Consider the following 13625-nt stretch of genomic DNA (forward strand, 5'->3'; position numbering starts at 1 on the left):
AATAATTTTAATATATTATATATATTATTATATGTAACACTATTTTAATATATATTTTATCATAGTATATATTACAAAGAGGAATAAAAAAGTGATCAACTGGATAAAATATTATGTTGAAAGACAATAGAAAATAGTATTAATTAATTTTTTAATTGATTTTATTCTATTTAATATTATGATAAGCCTTAATAAATTATAATTAATAAGTATATTATAAATTAATCATAGACAGACAACCAATAAGCATAACATATTGCAAAAGCACAAAGAAAAGTTCACATACTCTGTAGGTTAAATTTATTATTGCTAAGCATCTCTTTACGTTAGACACATCATAAATATTCATATATTATAGCTCAAAATTGTGTCTGACTGTTTGATGTTTGTAAATATTTGGTATGTGCGAAAAATTAAATGTAAGAGATTAAAAAATAAATAAATTTTACAATATTAAATTAACCAATATATAAAAATTTTTAGTTTTTGATTTTTTAACCAATAATCTTATTTAAATGTGATACAATAGAAAATATCTATGTATATGAATCTAATGTATATATATGTATGTATATATGTGTGTATGTGTATATATTATATATATATATATATATGCATACATAATACCTATTGACCTATTTTTTTTCAGGATTGTTTCTAAATTGCAAATGAACATCTCTCAGTTAATCAAAATGATTGGTTAAGAATTTATAAATAAATTTTTGTGCCGTTTTACAAAAGTTACATAATTTTTTAAACTTAATTTTATATATTTAAATAATTAATTACAAAGCATTTTAATTCCGACAAATAAAACTTTCTGTATAAGTTGCATTAATTACGGTCAAATAATTCGATGAGCGCGATTCGCGAAGTGGTTACGATTTTTGTGGGACAAGCTGGAACGCAGATATCGAATGCTTGTTGGGAATTATTCTGTCTGGAGCACGGGATTGAACCCAATGGAAATTTTAAAAAAGAATGTTGCTCAACAGGCAATTTATTCAGATCATTTTTCTCGGAATCACAGGTAAACTATTGCAATAAATATAAGTTCTAATTATAAGTTACATATTCAATTAATCGTCAGGTTAACGGATAATTAATAATTCTTGAAAAGTCTTGATTTCAGAAGAAATATATTTAAAGAAAAAGCAATGAATTTTTTTAGAAGCACATTATATATAATTGTTATAATAATTTTGCTATTAATGGTGTTACTTTGAGGAATGATAATGATTTCTTTTTTTAAACTGATGTTTTTCCTAGTAAAATGTATATGGTGGAGATCAAAAGAAATTAATAAATAAATTTATTGAGATATTTTTGTTAAAAGCACAAAAAACATTGAATTTTTATAAGTACAATATTTTAGAAAGGATTGTTCACACCGCGTACCGTAGTGGTTGATTTAGAGCCAACGGTAATCGATGAGATTAAAACTGGCGCTTATAAAGAACTTTTCCATTTGGATTCTTTAATTACTGGAAATGAAGATGCTGCTGACAATTTCGCAAGAGGTTATTACTCGCTTGGTCAAGAGGCAATCGATGTAACATTGGATCGTATACGTAAAATATGCGAAAACTGTTCGAATCTAAATGCGTTTATAGTTTCTAGGTAGATAGCTGTTATTTCAAAGATATATAATATATTATTCTCGACTATGTTTCTCCAATATATTAAGTTTCAATATTAACATTATATTAATTTAAAGTTAATAAAGCTTGTCTTCACAGGAAAAGATCCACCTATAAAATCATAGATAAAAAATGCTCATATATAATTCTATATATACTTTTTTTATATATACTTATTATCTATATATACTTATTGGAAATATATTCAGGTGTTCTTGTTTAATTTTAATCCACATTTCTCTCCTATTCATTTTACATTATTCACATCGGGATATACGTAAATAGCAAAAATTAAGTAAACCGAAGAAGTAATTTCTAGATCAGTCGGCGGTGGTACAGGCAGTGGTTTTACGACTTTATTGTTGGAACAGCTCAGCCAAGATTATGCTAAAAAACTAAAGTTGGATTTTGCTGTTTATCCTGCACCAAACATTTCCACTGTGATCGTAGAACCTTATAATTCCGTTTTAACTACACACGGCACTATGGACTATGTAGATTGTTGTTTTATAGTAGACAATGAGGCATTGTATGATATATGTGCAAGGTGCAAAATTTGTAGCAAAATTATATATTAAATTAACGATAGAATTATTACAAATCATATGACTGAAATAAATGAGTAAAAATAAAATAAAAATGTGATATATCTTCCTATATTAATATTGAAAAAATAATAAAAATCCTATATTGTTAATGATATTTGTTATGAAAAAAAATATTTTTGATTATACGCGCGTATATAAACATGCACACACATATATTTATATATTTGCAGGAAACTAGATGTTAATAGCCCAACGTATACAAATCTCAATCGTCTGCAAGCACAAATTATTTCCAATATTACCGCATCAATGAGATTCGAGAGTGCCGTAAATTGGAACCTCGAAGAAATAAAAACAAATCTTATACCATTTCCAAGATTACATTTCCCATTAATGGCTTACGCACCAATTATACCTTCTTATAAAGCAGCGTACTCGAATACATCGGTGCAACAAATTACGTTTGACTGTTTTGATCCTGCTAATCATGTATACATATATACAATATATACAGAATACTCCAGAAATATCATCACTACATGCTACAGATGCTACTAAAAATCAAATTAAGAAGAGAATACCAAATGTTTCTATTGAATGGCATTTAAAAATTGAAAAAAGATAAATCGCATAATAAAAAATAATATGATCATTCGATACTTATGCAAGACTAAAAGAAATAAATTGTTAAAGAAACATTAATATTTAATAATTATATAATGACTAATTAAGATTTTATTGATATATAGATGGTGAGATGTGATCCACGTATTGGAGTTTATATGAGCTGTTGTCTGCTATATCGCGGAAATATAAAAAGTAGAAATCAGATTAAAAACGTGATTAGTTCTCTAAAAAATAAGAAATTCATACGTTTTGTTGATTGGATTCCAACAGGTTTTAAGGTAACTCTAATATTAATATTTATCGCAGATTTATATATATAAGTAGGCCATATTTCTATTATTTCAAGTATATCATGCTTCTAACTGAAATAAACTATTCATTTTTAGTCAGGACTTAATTGTCTACCGACTGTTACGGTTCCCGGTGGTGATTTAGCACCCTCACAACGAACCGTCGCAAGCTTGAGCAACAATACCGCCATCCGGCATGCTTGGACTAGACTTGCATCAAAATTTGATCTAATGTATCAGAAAAAAGCTTTCTTTCATCATTATCTGGCCGAAGGTATGGAAGAAAGTAGTTTTGCAGATGCTCGAGCTAATATAAGTGCTCTATTAAAAGATTATATTGAAGTCGAAACATAAACATTTTACATGTGTAATATTGAAATTTTATGCTGTATAATACGCATATAATGAGAATGAGTTAGATAATTGACAATCTATTACGTATGCATATAATATTGAAATTTCCTCAATATGTATTGACACATTACTCTATAATAAAAAAGAAATTGCCTAATATACATTTTAATATACAGCATAAAAATGCATTTCTAATTTTTTTAGATTGTAATTATTATATTTAAAAAATATAAAAATATATATCTACAATAGATAGAGAGACATAAGTTTCTATTTTCAGATACGAAATGAGCAAGCGTGCAACATTAATAAAAACGTTTTAAAAGCGTAGGGAAATTTAATGCAAAAAGATCTTATAAAAAATCAAATTTTATTAAAAGACTAAATTTACGAATATCTTGCAGCATAACAGTATATATCTATCCAGCCAATTTTGCGCGTTATAATTATTGTTAGGGCAAGATACGACTGTATTTCCTAACATATGTATTATTTAGATATGTATATTCTATACATATTTATATTTATTTTATCAATTTTAATTGTGGAAAATCCATGTTACTTTAAAACAGAAGGATGACGTGTTACTTTAAAACAGAAGAATGATGAAGTTTAAGAAGTTGCAATTATATAGAAATATGTATAGGAATATACATATCTATATAATGCTAAACAAATACGGTTTTTGATGATAAAATAATTTTTATAATTTTATATAAGCGATAGATATGTTAATTCTTTCTCTTTCTCTCTAGTCTGGAAAAATTTCAGATAAGGAAAATATACAAATAATAATTCCAATAAATATTTCTGAATAACAAATATCATGATGCTAATTGCAACTTCTTGAACTTCGTCATTCTTCTGTTTGAAACTAACACGTCATCCTTCTGTTTTAAAGTAACATGGATTTTCCACAATTAAAATTGATAATATAGACGTTCGATAGATTGTGATACGATCTCTTTCAGATCGTATCACAATCTATCGGAACAAGATATATATTCCTATTAATAACCATCTATTGAGACGACAATCTTTTTACACACTTTGAAGTGGTTCTAAATAAGCAGAATTTAAACTTTTTTAAAGAAAATACATGTGTTGGATTAAACTATAAAATTATATGTGATTCTTTGCTTGGATATATATTGCAAAATTGCTAAGTTGTATAGCTCTGAATACAAATGTTCTAGACTAGACCGCAAGTCCAAAAAACGCTTAAACTTTGATAAACAGATATCGCTACCATTTTTTTAAAGATAAATTAGATCATAAAAAATTATGTTATGTATATACTGTATTTTCGTGTTTCTGAATCTCTTGAAGTAATGCAAGCACACATGTAAAATATATCGATACACACAAATCACTATTGTGTTTATTTAAAATATCGTCCCATGTTAAAAAAATCTAACGCTATTAAAAAATAGAAACATTATTAAATAAGCAAAAGATAATACGTAAAATATATTTTGCTATAAATTTAATTTAATAACGTATCACATACGAATTAAAATTTAATATATGTGCGTAAAGCTCATATATGTTGCATGCGTTCTCTGTTTTGATAAACAATCAGTCTCATACTTGCAAAAGTAATCTGTATCAGACCCCACGTGATCGGCACTGATTAATAATCGGTACTATACGACGCAACGTGTACGCAGGGGTTTTTTATCGGAATCAATAATCAGCATATCACAATCACGTCGTTCTAGAGTTCTTATTTACAACGGCACGAGAACGTCACGTGAGATCCAGCTGTGCACTCTTATCTATATCATGAGATTTTTGAACTCTCTTGCTTACGACAGCGGGTGTGCGCCATGCCGTCCTCGTGAACAAATTGAATCATAGCAACCAGCACGGCTACACTGTGCAAACTTTCCGTCCAATGTAATCTTATTAGGCGTAACCTGCATATTGCTTGAAATATTAATCGAGTTTTATGCTTATAAAGAAAATATTTAATAAAATATCGATAAAAAAGATATTGATTTCTTATAGTATTTCTACGATATCTCTAGAATATTCTGATTGGAACCATTGGGTATCCTTTTAATCAAATTTTTTGGTCAATGCGGAATCTTTTTTTTTTTTTTTTTTTGTTTGACAAAGTTGAGTAATAAATACCACAGCACTCTAAAGGATTGTATGTGTGTGTATTATAATTTAAATTAATTTATAAAATTTATTTGGATACAATTTAATTCATAATGTATTGTACGGTTGTCTTTTAAATATGATATTTGTAATTTTTTTTTTATTCGATTTTATTAAATTAAGAATAATTTCCATATAAATGAAACTTAACGTATTTCTCATTCGTTCTTTTCTACTTTTCTCAATTAAGCTATATCATTTGCAAACTGCTTACTTAGTAACGATAAGTCGATGACCGATGCGGATGTGATACGACGCGACGTATTTTGTTTATTGTTGCGCTTCGTGTCCTCATTTTTACGCTGTATTATCCTTGCATCGTTATCACATTATCGTCTATGATTTTACGTCAAACTGTACTGTCCGATGTCAATTTTCCCAATCATGCAATTATGATAATGCGCGTACATAGTTCATATTCCACAGCTAGCTCTTTGCCCGCGAATATGCGTCAGCGTTATACTAGAGTTTATCAATATGCTGCTTAAAAAATGATAAAAACTAAAGACCCCCGAGACACGTATATGTCGCCCGCACTTATCTCGCAAGTTTCTTCCTTTCTCTCTCCCTCTTTCTATCTTTCTTTAAAATAAAAATTCTCTTCCAATGAGACCTGGTAATAATTGTCGTGAATGACGCGCGAGTTTCTTATCTCAATGATTCGTGTGACGTTGTATTGTTGTATAAAATACCCGTCGTGCGCGACTTGCCATCAGTACTAGTCTTTCACATCTACACGATCCAATGAGGTAGAACAGCATCTAATATAAATTTTTCGTATTTCAAACTTTCAAGTTATATATCAACGATCTAGTCAATACTCGCAGTATATTAACACCAGACAAAAGGTAAGTCAATTTTTCTTTTATCTCATGTCCAGATTTCGAACAGTGTGAATCTGTATAAATGCCTTAAAATTCACAGTATATAAAGGATATAAACTCTTTAAAAAACATATCGTGGATATGTCCCTATCTTTTTGTAAATTCAGCTATTTTACAAAAAAATCTCGCGTTTTACGTATTAAAAACTAGTTTCTAAAGACTCGGCATTTAAAGCACTTTATAAAAAGATAATTGTAAGCTTTTTTTGCAAAAAGATTGATTTTACAACAAAATTGCAACAGATATGTAAAGATAGACTGGGAACCTCATGTATATGTTCCAAATAGCTTTGAACGAGAAAAAAAAACATCAGATTTTTTCCTTTCTTATCCGTGCAATGCGTAAAAAAGGGAGGACAAAAATTTGATGTCTATTTTTTTCTTCTCTTCTTTGTTAATTCATAGAAAAGTGTATTATAAAAAAATTTTCCGACAACGAAATGTCTATGTATAAGTAAAATCACATTATTTTCATTTCCTTTCTATAAAGACGCATTTTCGTATTCATATTCATTTCGTCTTCGTATTCATATACACTCAAAGAGCACGCAGTCATTATATCATACCTCGTATTTGAAGCTTCGATATACATCTGACAGGTACTAATTAATTCGTAGATGCTGGTTGGTGGTGCTGTTAGCTACGTCGCTGGAAAGCAGGCAGTTCGTACAGTTTATTGGCGAACTGCAAACAATGGGCGTCTTTTGAAGACAGCGAAAACCTGCATGTTTCAAGGACCACCGAAACCTGCACCATCATCAACTGCGGCCTCCTCGGGGTGTCCCGCACAATCGCACATGGACTTGATACCCAAAGTTATCTGAAACTGAGGAAACTACGTATCATTATGAGAAATATTCATTGTATAAATTTACAAACATGATTATTAATTATTTAATCTCAATTTATATTTATATAAAATAATATGACGATGCAATAAAGCGATTATTATTTATTTTCTTTTATTAAATATAGCTGTTTTTATTTTTATCCACACATCATAAAATATTTTATATATAATGTTCTATAGTTAAAAAAGATTAATATTATAAAATAATGCACAAAAAAATTGTTGCGACATTAATAATAATTCTTTGTTAAATTTGATATAGATTTTTTTTTCAATAAAAGAATGTTAGAATGCTAATAATTTCAGAGTTATTAATAATCAAAACACGAAGAACTTGTAGCAAATTAAAGGGAATTTAATTTAATCTTTATTTAATCCTAATGTTCTTGCAATCACATATAATCGATATCAAAATGATGGAAACACTTCTCTTTCAATGATTTCTGGTTTCAATATCCAGTATTAGAATATTTAGAATTTATTAAGAGAAAAAACGATGCTTTTTCTTCAGAAATAAAATCTCCATTTTCTTCGCTTTCTTATTTATCTTTAAAAACAATTATAAAACCAATAAAATAATTAGTTTTTTTAGTCTAAATGTGTTCTAGTTGCGATGTCTGTAATTATATTTATAAAGATAAAATTCATTAAATAATATATTTAAATGTTCTGTTTTTGATGATTATCTGGCATAAAATTTAATCTAATTTTCTGGAAATTAGATTAAATACAGCCGAATAAAATCTGATATATATGTGTAGATATGGTTCTATTATCTTTCAAAGAAGAAGAGAAAGGAACTTGATGAGTTATAAGATGACAGATAAATTAGAAGAAAAGCAAAAATAGTATCTGCCGAAAGACTAGCCACGTCGATATGGCATTGAGGCACATATCACGTCGGTAGGGGTAAAGTAAGAGGGTAAAAGTGTTACGCCGGCGCAATAGCGTATGTATCGATTTTGGAAGCAAAGCTGCCCCATGCAACCCAACATCGATTCGACCGCGAAGGGTACCGGTTTGGCAGTTGATATAATCGGAGAGTCCACGTAGAAGTGACGAAAAAAGAGAACAACGATTGCTCCATGGTGAACAGACTTTGCGATCTTGCATTTTGTTCGGTGAACGTGTTCCATTGGTAGCTAAAATTACGCTCTATCACGAGAGCATTTCCGAGCGTGAAAGCAAATAGGAAAAATCATGCAGAACTATGGACACGAGGATTACAACTATGGAGCGTCGAATGATGCGTCCGATGTGCAATCAACGAATAGGGCTCTCCCTCAAGTTCCGAGCGCTAGACCGATAGTGGACCCGCAAGCCGAGGGTGAGGTAGATCCCACCATGTATCCTCAACCGAAGGAAGCCACGCATAAGATACGCGGTAAGAGCGATATCTTGGAGTATCTCTTCGGTTCCGTCGATCAAGAACTCCTCACCGTAAAGACTTTCTACTTTTTCTTCTACTCGGCCTTTGGTTCCCTGTTTCCGCTTATGGGAGTATATTTTAAGCAAATGGGTATGAATGCCGGACAGTGCGGTCTCCTCATCGGTCTCAGGCCGTTCATTGAGTTTCTCAGCGCTCCTTTTTGGGGATCCTTAGCCGATAGGTGAGATTTGTATCTGTGCTATCTTCTTACATGGCGCTGTCATTTAGATGAAAATATATGCATTATATCTTTACATTAAAAGATTGTCGATCAAAGAGCCGCGAGATTACGACACCATATGGTTTCATAGGAAACGTAACATGAAGATCGTGTTATGATAATTTTATTGAGATTGAGAATATATTTTCAAACATTAATTTAAAATTGCATAAATGTAAATTAAGGATTTGAAGTCGCACACTCGCACCTACTTGAGTATTTTAAAATGATGCGACATTTGCGAATAATGTTCACATAGAATCGTGTCCAATCTATTTGTATCTTTTTTCATTTATTCACAGATGGCAAAAAGGCAAACTTATTCTATTAGCTTCTCTTTCTTGCTGGATTATTTTCACTCTACCATTGGGTTTCATTCAGCCACCGCCAACTTCCTGCATGGTTAGAACAGAAAATTATACTTATTATCTGGAAGCATCCAACAGAGAACAAAGAATTGTAAAAAGATCGACCGACCTGGATGAATTATATTATTCCGAAAATAAAGAAGAGTATCTGGAAGTTGCATCTAATGTCGTCTTTGAAAGATTGCGACGAAATACAGATGATAATGAAATATTAGATTATATGAAGAAACCAAATTCTCTGAAAGAAACTAATCTGTTCGAAATACCTTTTGACATCGTGAAAAATGATATTACAAGTTTCGATAATAGCGATTCTATTGTATACGATTTGGAAAATAACAGAGTCAAGAGACAAACATCTTTCACGAATAAGAACAACATCGAAAATCTGAGATATTTAATACACGAAGACAATGTCGATTCAGATTCAAAGACAATCGATTTGGAGTCATTGCAAAAGAAAAATCGTCCAGACGATGTCTTGGAATATAAGCGTTTCATGAAGGTATATATATTTTTTATCCTATGTGTATAACATAAATATAATAATCATAAAATCGATATATAATATAATTAAACATTGCAATCAAATATTATAATTTTTGTCTTGCTTTAAATTAGGCAAATATTATATTTGTCTCTTATAATAACGTACAAACAATTGCGATATCAACGTTTATAAGTGAATGTGATGATAACATTTTGTTATCATAACATTGTTATCATAACATCTTAACATTGTTTTAAATTAAAACTATGATATTTTTTAAGATTTAATTATACATTTTTTTATTAATAATATTACATAACGTAAAAATTATACACTAAAATATATATTTGTTTCATATAGAATGAACGAATAATTGATAGAGCAGTCCCAAAGAAAGCTCAAGTTCGTACTAAAACACGTGTTAAACCACCACCGGAAAAAATAATGGTAAAACGAGACGTAGAAAAAAAGCTAACATTTTTGAATGAGAACGATATTAAAATTGATGACAATGAAGAAGAAACTAAAAGAAATATGGACATACCATTAATGAGAAGTCGCAGAAGCATAAAAACGCTTCATGGCACCATCTTTGGACAGAATCAATTGTCTCCTTTATCGATTACTTATGCTACAAATTATAACGAAAAAGAACATAAAGGATGGGTGAAACCACTCTTTAGTTCCATAGTCTATAGATTACCGGTAAGCAAGCTTAATTCTCATTTTATGATGCAATCTTAAAAATAATAATTTATATTTATGTGTAGAGAGTAAAAACAGAAACGTAATTAATTAATGTAGCATATTGAGAAAGATCTGCAGACGAAGAATATATTAATAATAATTTAATAATGTGTTAATTAAATATGATTTTAGGATATTCAAAAAACCTTCTTTCTTCTGCTACTATTGGTAGTAGTCGGAGAATTTTTTTCTGCGCCTGCTATAACTTTAGCCGATTCAGCTGTTATTACTTTACTTGGTGAAGATGCTGATAGGTAATATATAGGTCAATACATCCTGATTTTGCTTAAGAAGATATGTCTTTTTGAAATTTTCAACAATTAATTATTAAGACATATTATACTGATTCGAGACTAAATTGTTTCCAATAGACATACCTTCTATTTCCAGTTTGAAAATTGCTGTGTTTGCACTTACATATGTTTAATAATCTTAAGATTAATACTAACCAACTACTTTGACTAACCAGATATGGTCATCAACGTATGTTTGGAAGTCTTGGATGGGGTTTAGCCATGTTTTTTGTTGGAATTGCTCTTGATCATAGCACCGCATTTCCGGATCATCCGTGTATCCCTGATGACAGAGAAAAGAATTATACAATTTGTTTTGCAATATTCAGCGTTTTAATGGGTGCTGCGTTAATAACAGCAACGCAAATTAATTTCAAGTATGATTTTGCGTCTGAGTATCCGCAAGTGAGTTCATTTTAATATCTGTTATGATAGAATATTGTTAGAATATTGCTGCTTACGAATTTTACTAAACGATTGATATAATTACATCACATTCTTAGTTTATATATAAAGATGACTTTCTATTTAATATATTATAAAGAAAACTTTCTATTCAATATATCTACACACAGAAAAATATTATTCTATTGCTAAGTAAAATGATTACTCAGTTTACTTTACTTCTTTTAAGTAACAGTTATTTTTAACAAACTTATGAAATACTTGAAACAAGTAATATTTACTTGTATATAGTATGTATTTTTCTGTGTGTATCTCTATAATATATCTATCTATCTATCTCCTCTCTTCTTTAAAGGAATTTTGAACAAAAAATATTGATTGCGCGCTTTATAGAGAAATAAATTTATATCAATTTTTTACTTATGGTTTATATATATTTATTACTTAAAAGTTTACGTTTAATATGTGTATAATAATTTTGTTAATTTAATTTTAGGAAGAGATGGGTCCGGCTGAGCCAACGCAAGAAGAAAAGCTTCAAAGTCAATTGTCTCAGCAGCTTAATCTTCCTGGACTTCAAGACTCTTCAGCTGCTGTAGATCCTAAACCTCAACCTCCCGAAGGAAAGGTCTATATCCAATTTTTTGATCAAGATACACAAGTTTATTCCAAAATGCACATACATAAAATATATGAAAGCAACAAATAAGCATCTCATTATGCTTATGACATTGTCTAAAACTATTATTCTCTCTTTCCTATTAGTTTTATATTTAATTTTGTCAATGTCTCATCTTTCTATTTTAAATTATATTAAATTAAAAATTAATTTTTTCAGATTCATAAAAGTAGTATTGTTGCATTAAATTTTTTCATTTTACATCTCAAATTTAGTTATTGAAGTTCTTCACAGAAAAAAATTGATAATACAATCAAATTTTACCACTAAAGTCCTTCCCTATTTCGAATTATTAATCAAAATAAATAGATACATATTTTATTTGCATCTGCATTTATAGTGAACCTAAGATTTATCTGGCCTAGACTAATATTTATTAATTAACAAAATTAAACGTATTTTTCAAACACATTTTTACTTATCTCGATCGTGTATTTTGTATGAAAAAAAAAATCTTATACTATATTATTCATATTACAATCATTATAATGACTTTCTAATTTTAGACTAAAATGTTTGCACAAACTACAAGAGAAATACCAGAATGGGTGACAGTATTGAAGCAATTCAAGAATTTGAAATGCGCCTCATTCCTTTTCGTTGCATGGTTTATGGGATTTGGCATAGGATTGATCTTCACTTTTCTCTTCTGGCATCTTCAAGATTACGGTGGTTCGCCAACTCTATTTGGCGTGGCGTCAGTAATCAATCATATCTCCGAAATCTTCGCATATTTTTTCAGTTTCAAACTTATTCGACAGATCGGACACGTCAAGGTAAACGACTATAAGATTAATCGCTTTCAATATATTAACAAAATAGAGTATTGAAACAAAACTATATATAATATTTTATTTTCTAAGAGAAAATGCGATTGAAAACTTTATATTTATATTTATATTTTTAAACTTATACTTCTGCATACTCAATTGATAATTATAACTCATATTTCAGGTATTGTGTTTGGGTCTAGGTGGAAATATTCTTCGATTCCTTTACATATCTTGGCTAACAAATCCATGGTGGGTATTGCCTTTCGAGTTCATTCAGGGTATTACACATGCGGCTGTATGGGCCGCATGCTGTAGCTACATCGCCCATAATACACCGTCGCAGTTGCGTTCGAGTGCTCAAGGTGTTCTTCAGGGACTTCATCATGGGCTTGGAAGGGGATGTGGTGCAGTAATTGGTGGCATGTTTGTTGCAGCTTATGGTAAGTTTTTACTATACACAATGTGTGTTTCTATAAAATTATAAAGTAAAGTTTTCTGCAAATAGTTAATTCGAAACCCAAGCAGCTTTATATTATTGCATTTTTTACATCTATCGATCATTTGTATATTTATCTAAATCGCTTTATCTGCGGATTTTTAATTTTTCTATTTGTTTTCATTTTATTGTATTTTAAAATTCAATTATTCTCTGTCTTATTTTTTTCAACAATTCTTGGCTTTGTATTCTTTAATTTATTTTTCCATTTTCCTTCGATCTGTATACATGATTTGTGATGTTTATTCTATCTTATCTCCAGAATCTCCTTTCTTTCTTCTCGTTATATCTCCTTTCGCATCTATAATATGTCTATGTATGATATGGGTGTGTGTGTGTAAGTCTAATAATTATATATATATATATA

The 13625-nt window shown here is 29.6% G+C and overlaps 2 protein-coding genes and 2 long non-coding RNA genes across 4 annotated transcripts in view; 3 read left to right on the plus strand and 1 right to left on the minus strand.

The window, feature by feature from the left end:
• Positions 1-852: 852 nt before the first annotated feature.
• LOC115234092 (tubulin alpha-2 chain-like) lies at positions 853-4040 on the plus strand. The gene is made up of 7 exons (XM_029804840.1): positions 853-1030; positions 1376-1620; positions 1960-2187; positions 2419-2677; positions 2938-3093; positions 3202-3379; positions 3740-4040. The coding sequence occupies exons 1-7, from the start codon at positions 857-859 to the stop codon at positions 3748-3750; spliced, it is 1251 nt and encodes a 416-aa protein (XP_029660700.1). The 5' UTR covers positions 853-856; the 3' UTR covers positions 3751-4040.
• Positions 4041-6323: 2283 nt separating this feature from the next.
• On the plus strand, positions 6324-7474 carry LOC115234093. The gene is made up of 2 exons (XR_003883877.1): positions 6324-6473; positions 7126-7474. It is a non-coding gene; the product is annotated as an uncharacterized LOC115234093 (long non-coding RNA).
• Positions 7475-8316: 842 nt separating this feature from the next.
• LOC115234091 (double-stranded RNA-specific editase Adar-like) overlaps positions 8317-13625 on the plus strand; it is a 22563-nt gene continuing 17254 nt past the window's right edge. The window contains exons 1-8 of the mRNA XM_029804839.1: positions 8317-8968; positions 9310-9880; positions 10226-10570; positions 10745-10866; positions 11082-11310; positions 11807-11938; positions 12496-12765; positions 12944-13202. Coding sequence (XP_029660699.1) covers positions 8559-8968; positions 9310-9880; positions 10226-10570; positions 10745-10866; positions 11082-11310; positions 11807-11938; positions 12496-12765; positions 12944-13202 — 2338 coding nt within the window. The 5' untranslated portion in view covers positions 8317-8558. The remainder of the gene's footprint in view (positions 8969-9309; positions 9881-10225; positions 10571-10744; positions 10867-11081; positions 11311-11806; positions 11939-12495; positions 12766-12943; positions 13203-13625) is intronic.
• The window catches only part of LOC115234094, a 10230-nt gene continuing 7666 nt past the window's right edge, over positions 11062-13625 (minus strand). Inside the window, exon 4 of the long non-coding RNA XR_003883878.1 lies at positions 11062-11188. This is a non-coding gene — a long non-coding RNA (uncharacterized LOC115234094). The remainder of the gene's footprint in view (positions 11189-13625) is intronic.

The sequence above is a fragment of the Formica exsecta genome, unplaced genomic scaffold, assembly GCF_003651465.1.
Source record: "Formica exsecta isolate Colony F162 unplaced genomic scaffold, ASM365146v1 scaffold194, whole genome shotgun sequence".
Lineage (NCBI taxonomy): Eukaryota > Metazoa > Arthropoda > Insecta > Hymenoptera > Formicidae > Formica > Formica exsecta.